Below are 23,054 nucleotides of genomic sequence, written 5' to 3' on the forward strand. Positions count from 1 at the left end.
TACAAATATGGATTCTATATCACAATGCAGATAAAAAAGGTGGTGCTTGCATAACAACATTGTAATGCTTGTGTCATAATTTTTCACTCTGGGCCCCCAAGTAAGCTTACTCATGCCTACTCGTGCCTAAACTTGAAGAGTCTGGATATTGAAATTATATTATCGAATATATTATTATATTGTATTAATTATATTACTTATTGTTGTATTTTATATATTATTGTATATTTATTGTAGTATATTATGTTAATTATATTAAGAGTTTAAATATTCTAAAATAGGACAGAGGTGAAAAGAAATATTAAGTAATTACTTAATAATATTACTTAATACATTTAAATTTAACAAATAAATAATAAATAAATTTAAGGTTCCTGTTCTTCATTTGTCAATCTTGTAATTCTATAGAAATCTATTTAACCTTTTCAGGAATGCCAGGTAATGCCATACCTTTTCTAGCAAGCTTATATATTTGTACAAAAAAAATGATTGCTTTAAAATGTAGGATCTTTTTAGTATAGGTGAACTACTTATGAAACCGTCCCATTTCTGATTTGTAGAAATAATTTGATAAACATAATCATTTTCCTTTCAGTCAATAAATTAAATTTAAAAGACTATAAAACATAGGCTATATTTCATGTCTAGTTATACAGCTATAAATCCTGTTCATTTCTTCAAGAATTATGCATGTGAAGCTTTCTGGAGTTTGCAACCACAGTGCTTATCTGTGGTCTTAATGATTAAGTAGTATTTGTTTTTATTGAATCTGTATTACTGCTGCGGTTTTTCCCATTCAAGTGTTTGAATGAATGTCTGGCTTTGTTATGATCAGTTAACTGTAGACACTGTATTTGCGGATAGTACACATTTCTGTATATTTATTTTGGATATAGCTATTTAGAATTTGCCAAGTAATTTTTGTTGAGTTGGGAAGGAAATCTAGAAGTCCTATTTCCTTATCCCCTGCCCACAGTGGAGCAATGTAAATATGTTAAATTTACTTCTGATTTTTTTTATTAATCTAGGAATGTTAATATAAATATTTTACCTGATCCTCTGGAATCGGCCCAAGTGAAAATTATAAAATTTGTGAATGATATCAGTAAAAATGCCAGTAGTGAATCTCTTTGATATTAGCCATTCACATGGTAAAAGTAAGAAATGTAAACAAATAAATGCAGTAATTATTCAGTATTTATCCAGTTCAGTATCAGCAGATGATAATGCTATGTTGCTGCTGCTTCTTTGTTTTGTAGTGCCTTTTGGCTATAACAAAAAGTTTGCAGACTAACAGAATTAACAGAGTAACAGAGTTGAAAGGGACCTTGCAAGTCTTCTAGTTCAACCCCCTGCTCAACCAGGAGATCCTATACAATTTCAGAGAAATGGTTGTCCAATCTCTTCTACTATTCCCTTTCAGATTGCTGAAATTTGGTAATTAGTGATCTTTCAAAAAAACACTTAGAAAGTTAAATTAAATTACTTCAGCTTTAAAACAACTAATTAAAATAATATTTCCAACAGAATTTCAATCATGGATATCTGAAGAGGAAGTTAAAATCTGCAAAATCTTAATATAAATGTTTGACGATGCATGTATCAAGTGGTAGAGCTTTGTTCATAGCACAAATGCTAACATCTTGTAGATTTGGAACATTAACTCCCCACCCCACCCTGTGCATACTGCTTCTCATAATAAATGTTTGTACTGTGAAGGGGATTATAAGAACACATACAAGAGTGGAATGGAATAGGGTCTCCTGCTTGAACAAGGGGGTGGATTAGAATAGGGGTCCCCAATCCCTGGTCCGTGGACTGACACCAGGCCACAGCATGCCAGAAACCTGGCTGTGCAAACAAGTGAAGCTCCATCTGTGGGATATAGGCAGCACATGAAACCATGCCCCCTCTAGTCTGCAGAAAAAACTTTCTCCATGGAACTGGTCCCCGGGGCCCAAAAGGTTGGGGGCTGCTGGACTAGAAGACCTCAACAGTCTCTTCCAACTGTGTTATTCTGCATTCTGTGTTAAAACAGAGCAGGATTTTCTTTCTAACTTCCAACATTCATGAAACTTATTTAGAGGTGGCTAGCAATCACATTCTAGTATTGCTGACTAGCGGCAGCTGCTGAATGATCCAGTGAAGCATGGCTTAACAAAGTATTAGCACAAGAGATGGTTTGACCTGTTCATCTGCCCACCAACACTAGTTTAAGAATACTCGTTAGTTGATAATAGAGTATGTGAAATTTCTTATATCCCAATTTGTTTAATGCAGACATATCAAACTTGCGACATCACGTGACGTCGCTTGACGTATCGGGACTGTTTTGCCATTGCTGGCAATGGGGTGGGCGCGGCTTCTGTGTGACATGTCCGGCCCGTGGGCCGGCAGTTTGACACCCCTGTTTTAATGCTTCCAACAGAGTGTTACATATTAAGCAAAGACTAAAGTTTATGTTTGACCCACCCTGGCCATCTTTTTGGTCCCAAGTAGGATGGTTGGAAACTAAAGTGCTTTGGTTGATAGCTGATCCATAGAATCCTCTCCAAGTAGTTGACATAACAGCTGACTTAGCAATTTAGCACTTCTTTATGTACTATAGCTCAGAAATAAAAATAGGGAGGATATAGACTCATGACAAACTTTTTGGAAAATATAGCTTCTTTGAATAAAGAATAGTATAGGTTCATTGATATTTTTCAGAAAAGATAAAAACTTTTCCTCCCTTTTATTGTCCATGGAATCTATAAAGGGGACAGGTTTGTAATCAACTCAGAATTGTTCAATTGAGATACAGTAATACTTGATAATCGGGGGGAGAGGGAGAGACAACAAGAATTTGATGCACAAAATCAAAAGTCTAGATTCCAGAAATTTGACTCAAAAAAAAAATAGGGCATCAAGAGCAAATATAATTCTAAAGATTTTTGAATAGATGGAACCAACTTTAATATAAATATTATTCTAATTTAAATAAACAGATAACAATATAAATGTCGGTATATATACTCAGGTTATGTGGAAGCCTTAGTGATACCTGTAGGAGCAAGAAGAATCAAAGTTGTGGAAGAAAAACCAGCTCACAGCTACTTGGGTAAGTTGTGATCAAATCAAATCAAACAGTGTGACTGTCAGGATGGAGGGTCTGTCTAACCTGGATGAAACCAAAACAATTAGCTTCTTCTTTAAGTAGCCCAATGGAAGCATTCTAGTTCAGAATTTCAGAAAAAACGTAATAAGGTTGTTATTGATCAGATTAAAACTGACCAACTGGAATGCTAGCAATTTATTAATATAGCCTAATGTTTCATACAGTTTCTGCATATATTGTACAGCTTTATTGTTTATATCATTTTTTCTTATTACCACACCAATGTAGTAGAATTAGTTAATAGAATATAAACTGTTGTGAACTGTAGCTAACTATAACTTATTTTGAATGCAGTTCCCAAAAAGTAAAAACAGTAAATTGGTCAAAAATTTCAGTGATTTTATTTAAAACTAGCTGATTTGGTGTTTTACCAAGGGTTAGCACTTAGTTTGGCTGTTTTAGAATGATTGATTCAAAAGTTGCAAAAATTCACAAATGTTTTCATGACTAGAGGTCTGTAAATAGTTTTTGTAAAACACAGAAACAAAGAAGTCTCTGTGGGCCTGCTGTCTCTTTAATTTACCACAGAATTAACTAAATACTGAAAGAGAAAAACTTGTAGAGTCTAAGTTTCTAGCTTAGTTCTAAGCACTCACACACACACACACAAAGATAAAACTGACAGCAACCGAAAGCTCGTTTTGGAAAATATCCAGAATTGTGATTTCTAATGTTTGTCAGACTCAACTAATACTGCTTTTGCCTTGTGGAAATATTTAAAAGAATCTAAGTTTGCCAAAGCAGTAGATTGAAAACTGAAAAGTGATATAAAACAGTTACACATATATTAGTCCAGGAGTGGGCAACTATAGCTGGCTCAGGAATTCTTTCCCTGATGTTGAAATCTACAGGTCATAAAATTGCCATAATTGCGCACCCCTGTATTAGTTACAGTGTTACAATTTGTGGAAGGCTGTAGCGGGCTGACTCTTCTTGAAGTGGATGGGAATTACCTCTGAATATAAATGCAAGTCTAAAAAATGGAATCATATATTCTTACTGCGTAGTTAGCAGTATTGCCAAAGAAGATACATGCAAGGTCCATTTTGAAAAAGAATGAATTAGTGTATCCAAGAGCTTAATTAGATAGCTGTAATCCTTAGAATACATTTCTCTTCCCTCCCCCACCACCTTCCAATGCTAAGTGACTTGGGAGTAAGTTACAGAGTGAGAACTGAATACTAATTTGAGTATGATTTGGAGTCTGTATTTAAATTTTAATACAGCAAAAATTAGTTTTCCAACATGTCATTTTTTTCCAGTGTATACAAGCCATCAATAAATATTGCAAATATCACTATAAATGTCCTAAATAAAAATGAATAAAATGTAGCTGATACTTAACATGTCAGAGTTGGTTATAGTGAGACATGCTTGTGTTACCTTTTCAGCGGAGGTTCTCCCTTGAAATGTTTGGCCTAGAATAATAATTAGTGTTGGGAACTATAGCACACAAAAGAGGTTCCCATGCTACCAAAAGGGCTTTTTTGTATAAAGTATATTATACATATAAATGTCACTGGAAAAGAGCCTAATGCTGGGAAAGATTGAGGGCAATAGAAGAATGGGACGACAGAGAATGAGATAGCTGGATGGAGTCACTGAAGCAGTAGGTGTGAACTTAAATGGACTCCAGAAGATGGTAGAGGACAGGAAGACCTGGAGGAACATTGTCCATGGGGTCGCGATGGGTCGGACACGACTTCGCAATTAACAACAACAACAACATATAAATGCCGCTTGATTTTAATCTTGCAATTGCAAGTGCTTTAAAAATTCTCTCTCTGTGTGTATGTGTGTGTATGTGTGTGTGGTATGTATGTGAATGCATCTTGAGTGAACTAAAATTCTGAAGAGGATATACAGTGTACCAGGTATAAAGTGTTGATGCTGGATTGGGCGAGTGTGTCACAGACAAGATCAGGAATGGATTTTTTTTTTTAAAAAAAAAATTCACATAATATTTAATTATCTTTTGATAATATACAAAACATTCAGAAGAGAAGAACAAGATTGCTGTTTAAATCTAGAGTTCTTTTCCTAACTTTGCAAATGGAATGCATTTTTTAAACTCATTTTTCTCCAAAGCATATTTAATTATGTTTTTACAAGCTGAAGGGCCCAGGAAAGCTTCAAAAACATATTGCCCATTTTCCTCAAATGAAATTGTTTGCATGCATGTTGCATCTGTACAGATCAAAAGGGAAGACCTGAAAGATCATATCAATCCACGTCTGGATCTGTTTATGTGAAGGTAGTATTGATTTGTTTTCTAAGTAGAAATATGAGAATGGCAATAACAAGAATGGAAGTGTTGCCACAATTAGAAGCATAAAAGGAGAAATGGATGTGCCATATATGAAGAATATGTAATATAAAAAAGAGGAGAAAATAGATACAGTAATTAAAACATATAAGCTCAATGCTAGCACGTGGATGGAATCTGCAGTATTCACACAATATCGCCACAATTTCATGTCAAATTACAGAGGTGTCAGCAGTAGCCAAATTATTTCTTCTCATATAATATATAATTCTAATATATATAATTTTATATGTCTGGAGTTTTCCCTACAGTTATTTCCCCTGTATTTTTATACTCTAAATCACTTGCCACACAAGGCTGGTAATCTCTCTTATTTAACTACTACTTTCCTTTTCCCACTCATATCTAACTGATTGCTTTGCCTAGAAGGCTGGGTGCATTTTCTAGGGTGGTTTTTTTTTTTCATCTATGGGGAGATGCACCACTCTTTGCTCCTTCCAACCAAAAGGTACCTACATGGATTTCCTCTTTAGATTCATAACAGTGATAAATTTTACATCCATGCAACATCAGCTAGTTGAACTGTTCTGAGTATTACCATATTTTCTGGTGTATAAGATGACTCAGTGTATAAGACGACCCCCAACTTCGGAGAAGATTTGCATGGTTTAGAAAGTCATCTTATATGCCGGAAAATACGGTAATTATTCTGAGTAGTAATTGGCTATCATAAAGGCTATCTTACTTGAGCCATGTCATGCAAGATGACTCACTCAAGAGGTCAATCATGCTGGGAGGGATCAGCAGAAAATGGAGAAAGGGTCGCCCTGCCTAGTACCTGTTGGCTGGACGTGGATAACATCAGGATGATCATGGCAGATCTGAAGGAAGTGGTACAAGACAGAGGGTCATGAAGAATGCTGATACATAGAGTGGCCGATGGTTGGACATGACTGAATGATTGACAACAATGTGTTAATTGGACTTCTACAGACTTGTCCCAAGTAAATGTTTTACTAAGAGTTATCCAGGAAGCCTTTTGTAGATAAGACATTCATACTCCTGGACTTGAATTTTTCTTTGTTAGGGAACTCTATATTAAAAAGGCCAATGTAAAAATCCAAATAGTCACTTGAATACAAATATTATTTAGTTTAGCTCTTGAATGAGTTGTGTAAATGAGATATGTAGACCTGGTGGATAATTTTTAACTAGAAAAGGATAAAGGACTTTAACTTATTTATTATTTATTTACAAAATGTTCTGACACTCCAGTGCAGGATTTTATACATACTGTAAATCATATAATATGAAATACCACAATTATTAAGACATTATGTAGAAATTACTGTTAAAATTTCTAAAATAATCTAACACTGGATGTAAGAGCAAGAGCACCCCCAAACACAGGAAACCATATGTTATATAGAACATTATTATATCACAAATAGTAATGGGGTGGAGGCATCTTAATCTGGGAGAGACAAGATATTATATAACATAGGGATAGCCACTGAGAAGTCCTGCTTTTGTACTCTACCCTCTTCCCCCTCATTGGTGAGGATTTCAGCCTTCCTGCTCAACCTACATGCACAGGGTAGGCAGATTCCAGTTAGAAAGAACTCATGCCATAAAGGGCTTTATAAGTCATAATCAGCATTTTTAATTTTACACAGAAAGTTATTGGTTGTTCACAGTGTAAGTTTTGCTCACAGTATAAAACAAGCTGTCACCCTCCAGCAATTGGACCGCAGCCTTTGGAATCAACTGCAGTTTCCAATTAGACAGCCTAAATAGAATATATTGCAGCAGTCAAACATGACTCAATGAAGGCATTATTAACTGTATAAGGGCATGTTGCTTTAAAGAAAGCTGCAACTGGCTTACCAACAGCCTGTTTTGACTCATGACCTCCACATAAGGTTACTACTTCTTAGTACTTTTAAAAAAACATGAGTGTTTTTCTCAGCATGACATATGTTGCAACTGGAATCCTTGCCTGGGAATGGCAGTTGCAATACATCTAGGCAACAGAAAGCAGATGGCATGTAGTGGTTCTCTTTTCCTGTGCTTTGGCTTCAATCACATAGTTTGGGGAAGATAGTTCCTTTGTCTTCTCTGGTGAAGTAGACTTTATTTTACCTTCATTTGTATTTTTGTGTTTGTTTGTTTTTTGTAGTGGCTGCATATAGTGCTACTTGAGATAACAGCCATAGATATTGTGTACTGTGTATTGAGTACATATTGAGTACATATTGACAAGCAGAAGTCAGATTAAGATAATGACTAGGAATAGAATGATGGTATAGCATATTGTGGAAAAGTTCACATTTTCTTGAGAGATCATACTCACATCTTTAGGTAGTATCTGATTTTCCAGTTATGTTCCTTTGAAAATATCAGAATTTTACATGATAAATGTATTACTTAAATGTATTCTGTCTTGGGCAGAGGGTGTTTTTCCATTAACAATTGTACTAGAAGTCATCAACAAGTTTGATGATGTTATGGTTTCCATTGTATTCCAGTATGGGCCTTTTCACTTTTATTTCATTAAATAAAATATTCAAAATGTCATGACAGTAAAAAGGAAAAGCTTTTTAGCACAGCTGCATTATTGAATACTACAAATATTACAGAACATTTCACACTATTTGTATTTTTTTGCTGTCCTTTGGTGGCCAAAATAATTCTTGGATAATTTAATTGTATTTTTGATGGTGTTATTGCCATTGTTTCCTATAGAAACAATACAAAACAGTCCAAATATTGATGGGAATTGATTGCCAGGAGTGACTCACATAACGATAAAACTATGAAGAATTTGGGGGCAAGAGTTGAGTAACTGAAGCACTTTCGCATAATTAATGACAAATATGGAACTTCAGTGAGAAAGTACGCATTAGAGCCACCATTTCTAGAGGACTTCAAGCCTATTTAATTCTATATTTCTGAGTCTGAACTATCAAAATTCACATTATAGGAAGAACAGTGAAAGACTATGAATCAGTACTGACAGTTCCTACTAATCTATATAAGTTGACATTAAATGTGTGGCTTGATTAAGCTGTATAAAGGAAATAGCCCAAAAGCATTATTTCGGGCAGGATAGATCAAAGACAGGATAGGTTTCGTTTCAAAAGTCAGTTACAAATATCTAGAATATATGCAAATATATAGGAAGTTTAAGTCAAGAGTTTGCCTTATGTTATGTATTTGCAAACAATTGTCATCAATAGATTACATAGTCAAAATAAATTAATTTCTTTTATAAGTACTCAGATCCCACAAGCATCAATGTGTTTGTGTGTTGTGTGTGGGGGGGGGAGGGAGGGAGGGAGAGAGAGAGAAAGAGAGAGAGACAAAGAGAAAGGAAGGAAGGAAGGAAGGAAGGAAGGAAGGAAGGAAGGAAGGAAGGAAGGAAGGAAGGAAGGAAAGGAAGTTCAAGTTAGTAAATAGAAAGCTACTTTGAATCTGATATCCCAACAGTCTAAACCAGCATGGTCAATAGTAAGATTATGGGATTTCTAATTCTAGAAAATTTGGAACCAATTTTCTTATCTCAGTTCTATTCCATCAATAGAATTTTTAAGCTGTAAGAACAATGGTTCAGTATGAATATCATATTTAAAGTACCATAGTTACATATATATTCTTCTATTGTATCACTGTGTTTTAAAGTAAATAATTTTCAATTAATAATTTGAAGTATCCATATTATAGTTGTAGACTAATTATTATAGGCTTTTCATACAGTGATATCTGTATTGAATGTTAAGAGAATTCTGAAAGTACATATAACTTGTTATTCAACGGAAGTACAGCTATTTTCTTACTGGAATTTTATTATTATGTTTATTAATCTTAAATTGTTTTAAATTTTTGATTAAATGGCTCTTTTAGCATAATAATCAGGCCTGACATGAAACACACTCTTATGTACTGTTTTCTAACGTATCCTCAGCACTTCGAGATGCCAGCAAACAGTCTATTAACAGTGATTGGAAGATAGAACATTCTGGAACATTCAACATTGCTGGTACCACTGTCCATTATGTTAGGAGAGGTCTGTGGGAAAAAATTTCTGCCAAAGGTCCAACTACATCACCTTTACATTTATTGGTATAGTAGCATAGATAATTATTTAAATGTATTCTACACTATATAGGGTGAAATGTTTATGTCTAAATATATATATTGTTTTGCAAGCAGTATGATAATCAACTTAGAATAACATAAGAACACAAAACAAGTTATGCCAGATCAGACAACAGGCTCATCTAGTCCAACACATTATGGTTCATATCAAGAAAGGGGCTAGCTATTTCTGAATGGGAATCTGAAACATAATACGATCCCATTAGTAACTCATATCAGTATTAGAAGACCTACATTCTTCAGGACTAGGGTTTGGCATCATGATATGCATGTTCTCTAGGAAAAGTATTTCCTTGATTAGGTAATATCTCAAGAATGTATGTATTCTAAAAAACTAGGAGAAAAGGAGATGTATACATAATCTGAACAATATGCTAATGATAAATGATAAATAAATGATAAATATAAATATAATTTATATAAATTATATATAAATTTATATAAATATAAATGAAATAAAATGATAATGATAAAGAGCCGAGGTGGCACAGCAGTTAGAGTGCAGTACTGCAGGCCACTTTAGCTGACTATGTTCAGCAGGTCAGCGGTTCAAATCTCACCGGCTCAAGGTTGACTCAGCCTTCCATCCTTCCGAGGTAGGTAAAATGAGAACCCAGATTGTTGGGGGCAATGTAAATATATATATACATTGCTTACTGGTGTACACCGCTTAGAGAATGCTTGCACTTAAAGCGGTATATAAGTCTCATAAAATAAAAAATAAAATAAAAATAATAATAAATAAATTAAACTATACTTAAAATTATTAAAATACTGGATCCTTAATTTCTCCATAATCTCAAATGTGCTCAAACTCTTGAAGTGCTAATTCTGATTACTATTCAGAATATATAGGAAAGTTCTAGTTGTGCTCAGAGCATAGATATGTGAAAGTGCAGAACTCAAATTTTTAATTCATTTCAGTGGAAAGAACCAAATAAGCTTTTATAAGTGAATGCAAATCAACACACCGAGAGAGTTTTGTATTTGTACTTATGTGTACATACATGAAGTACATGGAATAATCATGAATAGGATAATGGAGACAACAAAAATAAAGTCTGGCTTTGATGAGTAGACTAATTATAGACCTACAATTGCAGGTAATTCTGAATTTACAATCACAATTGAGGCCAAAATTTCCATTGCTAAGCAAGACAATGGTTAAGTGAGCTTTGGCCCATTTTACGACTATATTTACCATAGTTAAGTGAATCACTGCAGTTGTTAAATTAGTAAAATAGTTGTTAAGTGAATCTGGCTTTCCCGTTGACTTTGCTTGTCAGAAGGTCACAAAAGGTGATCACATGACCTTGGGACATTGCAACTTTCATAAATATAAGTCAGTTGCCAAACATCTGAATTTTGATCATCTGACCATAGGGGATGCTGCAACAATTGTGTGAAAAATGGTCATAAGTCACTTTTTTCAGTGCTATTGTAACTTCATTCAGTAAATGAATGGTTGTAAGTCAAGGAGTACTTGTACCAGAATTCCTAGCTAACACAATTGTTGGATGGATGGCAGAATTCTCAGAGTATGCTGACAGATTTTTCCTTCCTTCCTTCCTTCCTTCCTTCCTTCCTTCCTTCCTTCCTTCCTTCCTTCCTTCCTTTCTTCAAATGAAGTCTCTTATCTTGATTGAGACCAGTCTTATTTTGCCTGCTGGAAGATAGTTTTAACTCTGAATGTTGGGCATTTATATTGGAATTTCTTTATGATTTTCTGTAGACTGATGTTTCTTTTTTATCATGTCTGCTTTTTTTGTCATATCTAGACATACAAATATTAATTACTTATATGTTACAGGTCCTGCTTTTTCAAGATCAGAATTATGGGCTACATTATGAATATACTATTCCTTTAGATCCAGTTAACGAGAATCAGAGCACAAAGGTATCGGAGCCGCTATTTATGTGGACCCACTCAGGTTGGGAAGACTGTAATGCTGTATGTGGAGGAGGTAATGATTATACATTTGTGGGTATAGCTACATATGTATTGGTGTAATTTGATGCTGCTTCCATTATATTAATTTTGTCATTAGGGCTACTAAGTCAGCCCAATTGCAGTGAAAAAGCAGAATTGTTCAAAATGTTTATATAAGGGGGTAATATACAAAGACTAATACCTTTAACATAGAAAAAGTCAAACTTGTTTTGTTTTGTCCTGGTAAACCTCTGGCAAAATGAAAAGGGATTCCAATTGGCCCTTCAACTGTATGTTCATAAATGTTATTCACATAGAACATGAAATGATCTGTCTGATAGGACAATGAGTAAAAAAACAACCACTTCCTTCCCAGGTCATATCAGCTGGTCACAGTGATTCTGTTTTGGTGTGATCACAATGCTGTGAAGTTTTCTTGCCATAATTATTTTGCTTTTTTCAGAACAATGTAACTGCTTTCAATCATTTTGGCAAACTACTGTTTTGAGGTTTGTCAAAACATTTTAAAATTTCTGTTGCCGCATTGAATGTGCTATTCTAAACTTATTCTACAGTAGGTGTTTCTAATATCTGCAATATAACCCTTAACACTTTCTTCAATAAACTATTTTACATTGTTGCACAGATAAATATTTAGCAAAAGTATTCATTTACGTTTAGAATTTTGACTAATATAAAACTTGTTGTTCCTATCTGTTAGAAAACTAGATTTTTTTCATTTCTAGGTTTGTTTGTTTGTTTGTTTTGCAAAGTTTTAATGTAATATTTTTAAAACTATCTTAAAAGTTTTATATAAAAATATGAAATCCTCACTAATTTATTTTATCAGTTTCAGGATGGAATTTGATATTTATCCCCAAGTGAAAATAAGAGTGAAAACATTAGAGTTTTCTCCAAGTATAAAATGGCTATCATATTTATTAATATTTCAGTAATTTTGAATAATTTTATTCAATGATAAAACTGTTGTCATCAAAGCTCTGCAAACTTTGTTTTTCTTTTTATTAGGTGAAAGAAAGACAACAGTATCCTGCACAAAAATTATGAATAAGCATATTAGTTTTGTGGATAACAAGAAATGCAAACATTTAACAAAACCTGAACCACAAATTCGAAAGTGCAATGAGCAGCCATGCCATACAAGGTGAGGTTGAGACCCAAAATTCAGATTCATATAATGGACACTGAAATGGAATGAGAGGCTGTCCCTTGGGAAGTAACTCATAGTTGTGGGATATTCTCTTTGACATTGAATGGATAATGGATGCCTCTGTCTAAAAAATTAAGCAAGGAAGTGATACATAGGAAGCGAAAATGGGGAGGGGCTACTTGTGACATGTAAATTTCCAACCATAATTATCAGGTCTTGACTATTAATCTCTTCTTTCTGTGATTTTATGGAACAAAAAGTACTAGATATTATATATCTGTTATATATCATATATCTAGTTATGTATATTAGAACTTCAAGAATGATGATCTGATTTCCAAAAGGATGCAGTTAATCAGTTAAACTATATATTTATAATAGTGATAATTAAAAAAATAAATACACTAAGATTTTTAAAGCCATTTGTTTCAGCTTTCAACTTCTCCACTGTTTTTTTATCAAAAGAAAACATAATGTAGACTGTGAGAAATATAATTAGATAATTCAAATTATCTGCATCAGGAGAACAAAAAGATTAATAGTAATCAATGATGGTTAACACAATACTAAATTGGAATCATTACTAGAAATAATGCTTGCGTGTTTATGTTGGATAGCTTTGTAGATTTTGGAAAAGTTAGCAAATCACAAATAATTAAACAGAATGTTAGGAATGGTGCTAAGTTAAGATAATAGAAATAGAAACAGAAACCTGTATCCCATATATCAAATCAAATAGGAGATAAAAGTATTTTTAGGCACATGAACAGGCAAGGAGGAGATTAAATATCATATTCTTGTCTTCTTGTCCTGTTTCTCCCATAATTTTTATTTGATACCAGAATTTCACTTTTTCAATTGTAGAACACATTTTCTTCTTTCCACTGATATAAACAGTGCTCATTTTAAGAAAGACTATGTAAAAGTAACAAACATGACTTTAGTTTCTTTTCCTATCCCACGTATATATAAGATTTTAATTTAAAAACAGAACCTAGTTGGATAAGATATTAAATTTAAATTTCTATTTCACTTTTAAAAAATGAAGATAGCCAGAGAAATTAATCATATTAAAGTGGGAGAATTTAGCTCTACTTCCAGCCATCTTCCTGAAAAATTCATTCATTTGAAGTTGGCATTTCCATCCATAGACATCTCCATTGGTACTAATAGATTATTTCCTAATAACGAAAATATCAGCTTCAAAGTAAAGAATTCAGAAGGAGAAAAAATAGCTAAATTTTAAATTTCCTCCTGATACTATCTGCATTTTTAAAGTACTTCTTAAATGCAAACACGTATCCTTTCATGACATATAGTTTCTGGTATTGTTTAAACTACTGAAACTCTCACATATTTCATTAATATTTCCCTCAAGATAGGTTGGTGTGGAATTTTTTTAGAGTTAAAGTGCAATTTTATAATAATGCTAATAAATTATTTCTATAATGCATGAAATATCACTATACTTTGGCTTACGCTTGGCAGAAATAGTATTGTATAAAACATTCAGTACCAAGAAATCAAACGAAGAAGATTGTCATTTCATAGGTTAAAGGACCGCTATATTAGTAGTGCTCAACAAGGATTTACAAAAAATTGAATTAACCAAGATCAATTAAAATGCATTTTAAAATCAAGCAGGACTAGAAAATATTTTGAAGATTATTTTGGCTTGAAAATCTAACTAAATGCCAATTCATGATTTTTTTTTCCTTTTTCTTTAGGTGGATGATGACTGAGTGGACTTCATGCTCAAGGACATGTGGGAAAGGGACACAGAATAGGCAGGTAGCCTGTACTCAGCAACTGAGAAATGGAACCTTGATCAGAGCCCGAGAGAGAGACTGTATTGGCCCTAAGCCTACTTCAACACAGCGCTGTGAAGGCCAGGACTGCATGACAGTGTGGGAAGCTGGCGTGTGGTCAGAGGTGCATGGATTATTTATTTATATATGGTATTTCTAAGCTATCACTCATCCAATTTATTACAAGACACTTGTCATAGACTTAAGAAATCATTTATTTCTATTGGTTCTAGTGTATTGGAATAAAACAATATTCTATACCAAGATAAAGTATAACAAAATACTTAAAATGTCAGGGCAAGTATAAATAACTTCATGTGGTGATGAAAAAGATTCATTGTCAGTGTCAGCTAAATATTCTTTAAAAGGGCATTCCCTACTCAGTACATTTTATTTCAGGTAAGGTCACAAGTAGCATACCAGCCAAAGCTGGCAAAGGCCACTCCTGACAATGTATTCTACGTGTCCCCAGAGCAAAAGCTCTGAGTCCAGGAGACCCCTCCAGAATTGATCCTTCTCTCTCTGATGGCACAATGCCATTCGGGAATCAAAAATGGGACAGAAGGCATTTGAATTAATTGATACTCTGACCTATTTGGGTTGCATCTAATCCAGATATTGAAAACCGCCAGTCATTCCACCAATGGGCCCAGGCTTGATGATCTACAACTGGGTTTCATCAGCCTATTGATCATACATATCTAAATTTATGGTTTATTTATCCCAGAGTTTTTGTGTAAATGTTATTCAGAATAGATGTCAGGCCCAGCCCAAGAATCACAGAACAATCCTGTCAAAGTTCAGCTCTCTATTTGTCCACACCATATAGACTGAATCATTCTAGATTAAAAACTATATTGCTCTAACCTTAGCAGGTATACTCTAGAAGATTCTAGATACTGGCTATACTAAATCTCTTCCTCACCACAATCTATTCTGCTCGTGTAGGATTAGAATAACCGTAATGAAGGTTGGGAATATTCCCAACTCCCAACCTTTGCAAGAAGCTCCAAAGGATATAGTGGTCAGCTAAGAAGCATGGGATATTTTCTCCCTCGTTCACATATTTATTTATTTGCTTTATTTAAATGCTTGAAACCAGCCAGTGTCTAGGTGACTTACAGAAACTATGTCAGAAACTATTTGCTAAGAACAGGATAGAAATCAGGGCTGTGTATCAGCTTTACAATGCTGGTTTTGGGTGATATGTGTAAAAATTATGGGAGCTGTAGCTCCAACAGGTTGGAGATGCTGGTGAAAGCTCTGGATCATGTTTCCATCTTTCTACAGTGCTCTGTAAAATGTGGCAAAGGCATACGGCATCGGACTGTAAGGTGCACTAATCCTCGGAAGAAATGTGTTTTGTCCACAAGACCCAGAGAATCAGAAGATTGTGAAGATTATTCCAAATGTTACGTCTGGAGAATGGGAGACTGGTCAAAGGTACAATATGTTTTTTTATGAAATTGTCAGTATTAGACTTTGCCAAATACCGTGCAATGTATTTTTAGTGAGGGAGAAAGCCTGAATAAAAGAAAAATGAGAAAAAGACATAAGATTATAATACTGATGTATTTTGATTTAACCATGAAAACAAATTTAAATGTACTGCATACAGTATACTAGAGTTATAAATGTCCTTCAGAAGAAGCGTTTGAAAACATGGAAGAACTATTAAGTTAGCATTTTTTCAAATAGTTAAATCAGCTGTATCTTTTTTCCAACCTTGTGTAGCTGCTTCAGAAACCCAACATATGAAGGATTTGCACAGGCCTAGCACAGATTTATTCTTTACTGATTATTGTTGGTATAAACTTTCTGTTTATTTCGCCATTGTGTTTTTCAACTCCTTAGTTGTCAGCTTATTTTTTCATACCTTGTGTCTCTGTGATTTCAGTGGACCAGGACAGGATAATCATAGAATCACAATTACAGAATTAGAAAAGAAATTGAGTGTGGAAAAACATTATGGGGAATATTTTTTTATGTTTCCAGACCTTGGAGAAAAATTACTAAAGAAATAAATCTTTGTGTGTTCAGATGGGGAAACACCAACTCTTAGAACATAAACACAGACCAATATGAGACTTATATATAGAAAAACAGAATAATATGAATTTTACACACTCAAAATATGTGGTGGAGTCATGGAGAACCTATAAAACAATTCAGAGTGGCAGGAGACTATAAATACTACTCCCTATTCTCTGTCAGTGCTGACAGAAAATTTACCAGTCCCTAAGACTTTAGTTGAATAGAAATGACAATTGCATAACTAGATCTGATAGTTAATTCTTTAACATACAGATAGCCTTGTACAGCTACCATAATTGGGACAAGTAACTCAGTCATTAAGTAAATCTGTTGCTAAATGAAACCACGACTGTGGTTATGATCTTATTTCCCTCCTTTACAAACCTATGAAGGTGGTAAATGCGAGGATTGATCTCAAAGTTATTTTTTCATCACTGTTGTAACTGATCGCTAAATGAGGCAGTCATTAAATGAGGACTACCTGTATGGGTACAAGCATATAACTCAGACCTCAAGTTCATTTCACAGTATGTTGCAAAACACAAAAAGAAAACAATCATGGTGATTTTATTGTTAAGTTCTAATATTTGCAGTTGTTCTGGACACAACTGCAAAAGATTTAAAAAATTAATTTCAGCACTGCTCTGGCTACCCCTGAATATTAAAAAATGGTTTCTAGATTCATATCCCTGAAATAGGTTCCAAGTACCCAAAGGTCATCTTGGAACAGCTTTTATATTTAGTAATATTTTATAGCTGTATAAGTACATCTGGTTGTATAATAGGTTTCAAGCCCTGGTTTGTATCCCAGGCTCTCTAAAGGCTAGCCAATATTGCATGTGTTTCATTTTACAAAGTATTTTGTGATTTGTTTTTTTAAAAAAAGACAATGACTGATGGTAATAATTGTATTCTGGCATAATGATCTAAGTGGAAATTACATTGTATGTAATTAGTGTAGACTTGTTTTCAGTCTTACAGAAAATCTTATTAATAAATGCTGTTCATGACAATTGGGAAACAAGTATCAAAGCAGCTTCTTGCCTATAAAAATCAGATTTTCATTATTGCCTCAGATGTATTTAGTTTCCTTTTGCAAAATAAGCCTTAAATTATATGTAGAACAGTATTTTTTTACTTTGAAAAACAAAAAAAGTTTTAGTTAAATTTCCAAATTGTGGACTTGGAAATTTAAATACTTATCAAAAGTATTTGTACAGATTCAGAAAAATGATAATGGGGATTCAGAAAGTGCACGTGACAGAGACTAGATGAGAGTGGGGATTGTTAGCTTCCTGTTAGAAGAAAGAAACAGTGTTAACAAGTCATATGTATTATGCATTTATGTAATCTAGAAAAATCCTTCTCCCTAGTCTGATTTGCAGTGAATAATAACAGTTGGTTATCCTGCTTAGTAAGTTTTAGAAGCCTAGACCACAGGTCGGCAACCTGCGGCTCCGGAGCCGCATGCGGTTCTTTGAGCCTTCCCCTGTGGCTCCCAGCCTCCTCTGCCTTTGCAGAGAGAGAAAGACAGAGAGAGGCAATTGCGCTTCCCTGCTTCAATCTCTCTCTCTCTCTCTCTCTCTCTCTCTCTCTCTCTCTCTCTCTCTCTCTCTCTGTGTGTGTGTGTGTGTGTGTGTGTTTGTGTTTTGTGTGTGTGTGTATGTGTGTGTGTGTGTGTGTGTATGTGTAAAAGAGAGTGTACTCACATGTTCTCCGAGGAGCTGAAAAGCTTACTGGGCGGAGCTCCTCTCTTTGCTGCGTCTCTGCAGGAAGCAGGAAGCAGGAAGGGCAGGAGAGAGCTAGCTAGCCCAGCTAGGCTGACTCAGGAATTCTGGGAGTTGAAGTCCATGAGTCATAAAAGAGCCGAGGTTGCCTACCGCTGATCTTGTTGGACAACAGCTTGAAGCTTGCCAGGTGAGCAGCAGATAGGAGAGGGGGGGGAGAAAGAGAGAGAGAGAAAGAGAGAGAGGGAGGGAGAGAGAGAGAGAGAGAGAGAGAGAGAGAGAAAGAAAGAGAGTGGGGGAAGAGGAGTGGTAGACCAAGGGCAGATAGAGAGGGAGGGAGAGAGACAGAGAGAGAGAGAGACCCTTTTGACATCTAAAATGAAGATAACACTGCATATATCCTTTTTTTAACCTGTGTGTGTATATGTGTGTGTGTGTGTATGTATGTGTGTGTGTGTGTATGTGTGTGTGGTGTGTGTGTGTATATATATATATATATATATATATATATATATATATATATATATATATATATGTTTTTTTCTGAGGTTTTCGCGGGTATTTGTATGTAGGTCTTTGGTTGTTCGGGTTTTCTCCCGCGTAAAATTGGAAGTGTCTTGGCGACGTTTCGACGAAGTCCCATTCGTCATCTTCAGGCTGGTGTTTTCAGCTTCGTGCAAAGCATGAAGCTGAAAACACCAGCCTGAAGATGACGAATGGGACTTCGTCGAAACGTCACCAAGACACTTCCAATTTTACGCGGGAGAAAACCCGAACAACCAAAGACCTACATATATATATATATATATATATATATATATATATATATATATATATATATATATATACACACACACACACATACATACATTCATACACACATATACATATATATATACAACACACACACACACACACACAACACACACCAAATACCCCCACACAAAACACACACACCTATAATAAAGGTAAAAAAGGATATATGCAGTGTTATCTTCATTTTAGATATCAAAAGGGTTTTGCGGCTCCCAGTGTTTTGTTTTTGGTGGGAAACGGGTCCAAGTGGCTCTTTAAGTGTTTTGGGTTGCCTACCCCTGGCCTAGACAAACTAAATGTGCTTTTAAAATCTATTCTGCTGCATAAAGCAGATTCTTTTCTTGTTTATGTTTAAGATATATCAATAATCTATAACTTTTAAGGTTCTGATGTAGTTGAGTTCAGGAGATCACTGGTGGTCTCCGACAAGACTTTATTCCCCCCCCCCCCATGTTCTCTGTGTTTGGAATAGGTGATTTGTAGTTTTTAACTAAAGCAATCATTTCTTCTTGGAACAAATTGTCCAAACCTCTGTTGTTAACAGTAGTACAGATTTTCACTCTCAATTGAAGCTTTTTATGAAGCTCAGCAGTGATTGTAGCTGAAGAAGACAGTTTAAATGCTATTCTTTGGCAGGGACAGCTTCTTCCCTAATTTTTCCAGAGACCTGCTGGAAGAAACTATGACATTACATAATGTCCTCAGCTTTTAATCTAAGCCAGGGGTGTTAAACTGCCGGCCCGCGGGCCAGTTTCATCATACCAAAGCCACGCCCACCCCATTGCCGGCAATGCAAAAAGAGTCGTGATATGTCCTGACACATCACATGACGTGGCAAATTTGACACCCATGATCTAAGCATTTTGTACTTGTTTCAAAATATAGTCTTTGGAAAATTCAGCAAAGAAGGAATCTCAGGTAACATTTGTGTGCTCCAAGTTGAAACATTTCATATTATCTCCATGTGATTAGTAGTAAATAAAAACTGAAATAGGTTACGTTGCTTTTCCAAGAACACACCAAAACCTGCATGTTTTTCTATCATCACCTTCTTTGTGGAATATTCTTTTTTGTATTCTTTGACAAAAATACTCTGCTTGGATTGTTGCTTAGATAGGCTTTTAAAACATTTAATGCTTCTTGTAGAGGTGCAGAGTAAAAATGTTTGTGTTTATTAGTGACTTCTGGTTTGTCATCGCATTTGGAAATTAGTTGAAAATAAGGATGTTATGTTGTATTATTAACTAGATGATATAAGATGGTGGGAAATAGAATATACTCAAATAGATAAGATGTGTATCTTGAATATTAGACTTTATTATGAATTGAGATAAAGGAAACTTTGGTTACCTAAAACTTGGAAATTATAAATATCAAATGTTAAATTTAAATATTGATGGGAAACTAAAAATTGGGAAACTAACAACAGGACATTGATTGTCTATAAAGATTGAATGTCAAAGCAACAAGGATATGTATAAGCTAAAAATTTATTGATAAATGTAACAATGCTATTTTTACTTAACTGATATAATAAGAACTATATTAGTTCAAATATGAGACAGTAGATATTAAGGGAAAAAGAGAGGAAGTATTTGATGTGGTAGCTTGAGATTTGTACTAAAGATTTTTGTATGTTACTGAATTATCGATTAACCCAGCCACCACGTTGCTTTTTAAATACTTAAATGTAAAATTAGAAAATTAATAAAATATTACAAAAACCTGTTTGTGTTTATTAGATCTTTTTCCAGCCCAGATAGGATAACCCTGGCTGGAACCATTTTCCAGTCCAGATAAGGTAACCTTGTCTATATAATTATTATTTGCTAATCAAGAGCAGTTAAAAGCAGTTCACATTATGAGGTATATGGTTTTTACATGTGACAATGTACGGTATTCTGATGGCAAACTGAATTTGAAATGATTTAATGAAACCACACGTGACCTACTTAAAATGTATTGTAAAGAAACGTATGTTTAGGCACAAGGTATGTTTACACATTACAAAAATGTCCTTCTTTATACCAAATTCTTTTAAGCTGGCAACTCGTCTTGCGGTTGACACCAACTTAAAAGGCTTGATATTTACCAGAGTGCAGAAAATTGATGAAAAGCCACACAGAATTCCCTGAGGATTCTATATACGCAATAAACCTGCAGATTGCCACCATATTGTAGGGACTAGAGTGGCTGACAACAGTTCTACAGTTTTTCATACAAGAATTGAGTTTAGTCTGTTTGTGTAATGCACAATGATATTTTCTATCTGGATTTTATGGTGTGGTAATGCCATAGTGTCTAAGTTCATACTGGATTTAGTAAGGTTTTGTTCCATTAAATCTTGCTTTCCCAATCTAAAACCGATCCTCTGTAAATGTTTAGGGGATCCCACTTGCTGATCAATCCTTCTTCCTTGATAGTGAGTGTTTTGAATATGAAGGTTTTGGCACTGAAAAATTTATTTTGATATTGAAGAGACTTGCAACTGAGTGAATAAATGCCGACTGCAATTCTGCGGGTGCTCTTCCAGAATTTATACTTCTGTCACTGAAGAAAAAAGTGAATTGATATGCCATTTTTTTATGTACACCTTTGCATAAAATTGTGTTTGGGGAAATTCATTTATGACTTCCAAAGTGATAAAACAGGATCATTCCTGTTTCAAATTGTTAAGCCACAACTTCATTCAACTTAGGTGTTCCACATTCCGTTTTATATTTACTTATTCTATCCACGATGAAATAGCAACCATGATACTGTGCCCAATATAATAGAGATCATGTTATTTTTCTGATTGTTTTATAACTGTTCTTAATAATATAATTGCCATTTCTTAATATCTAGATTGAGGTAGATTTAGTTTTTTGGGCAAAAAAAATACATTTTTCCTTATGTAAGTGTATCTTATATTCTTTGAAGTGTTCTATCACCTGTGGAAAAGGAATGCAGTCACGGGTCATCCAGTGCATGCACAAGATCACAGGAAGGCATGGCAGTGAATGTTTCTCCTCTGAAAAGCCTGCAGCCTACAGACCTTGCCACCTGCAGCCCTGCAATGAAAAAATTAATGTGAACACAATTACATCACCTAGATTGGGTAAGTGACTACAAAGGTCATATGAAGATGCCTATTCTGGTCTGGTCCTGCCATATTCAAGTTATGTTTATCCGGTTCCTAAGATCAAAATTCTGGCTTCTTTTTACCTCAACTGTAAAAGAAACATTAAGTCTATATTCCAGATAACCCATATAGTATGCTTATGACACCGAGACTATATTGTAGATCAATATAGTCTCTGTGTCATAAGCATACTATATATGAACTATTTGAGAATTATAAATGTACCATATACGGAATCATCCTTATAACAGTCTAGATTTAAGAGGCTCCTATATTGCTCTCTCCTCAATCTAGTAGGTGATAGTTACTTTTGGATTCAGAAGCAAAACCCACATACAGTTAAGTATGAGTGTTAAGGAATATTTATTTATACCGGGTGGCAATGAGACCATCACAAGGTTGTTAGTTGAAAATAAGAACTATTCATCCTCCTCTATACATATGTCTCATGCAAAAGACAAGACAAAAGAGAGTATAACCTTTTACTAACCAACATAAATCCTTGCTTAATTTTGTATTATGTATTCAACAGTTACATGAAAATGTAAATTCTGCATACTGTGCACCTAAGGGAAAGAGATATATACCACTATCCAATTCTTTTTTGCCAATCTTATGGTGAAACCACTATCATTACAGTTCCTTAGATGGGTGATAATATACAAAGATTCTAATAGAGACTTCTCAAAAATGGTCATCTGTTTTTTGCAGCAAATGTTTAGAAGCTAGTCTAGATGGTGTTAAGTGATACTGAACCCTAATAATTTGCTTAAAAATGTAGCCTTTGTTTCTACATTTCTAAAACTGTTTCTATATTTTAGTTGTATTTCATTCTTAGCTTGTTGTTTCATAACATGTTATCA

The 23,054-nt window shown here is 34.4% G+C and overlaps 1 protein-coding gene across 3 annotated transcripts in view; it reads left to right on the top strand.

Moving 5' to 3' along the window:
• The window catches only part of ADAMTS19 (ADAM metallopeptidase with thrombospondin type 1 motif 19), a 134,064-nt gene that overhangs the window by 109,052 nt on the left and 1,958 nt on the right, over positions 1–23,054 (top strand). For 2 of the 3 annotated variants that reach the window (XM_039337381.1, XM_039337393.1), the window contains 7 exons: positions 3,020–3,100; positions 9,388–9,545; positions 11,392–11,545; positions 12,541–12,676; positions 14,410–14,614; positions 15,781–15,933; positions 21,990–22,167. In XM_039337381.1, the coding sequence (XP_039193315.1) occupies positions 3,020–3,100; positions 9,388–9,545; positions 11,392–11,545; positions 12,541–12,676; positions 14,410–14,614; positions 15,781–15,933; positions 21,990–22,167 (1,065 nt within the window). Of the gene's footprint in view, positions 1–3,019; positions 3,101–9,387; positions 9,546–11,391; positions 11,546–12,540; positions 12,677–14,409; positions 14,615–15,780; positions 15,934–21,989; positions 22,168–23,054 lie in introns of those variants that run through there. The other variant, XR_005556052.1, reaches the window with a different exon arrangement.

Source organism: Crotalus tigris, unplaced genomic scaffold (assembly GCF_016545835.1).
Source record: "Crotalus tigris isolate CLP2741 ecotype Arizona unplaced genomic scaffold, ASM1654583v1 scf7180000017549.6302385, whole genome shotgun sequence".
NCBI lineage: Eukaryota > Metazoa > Chordata > Lepidosauria > Squamata > Viperidae > Crotalus > Crotalus tigris.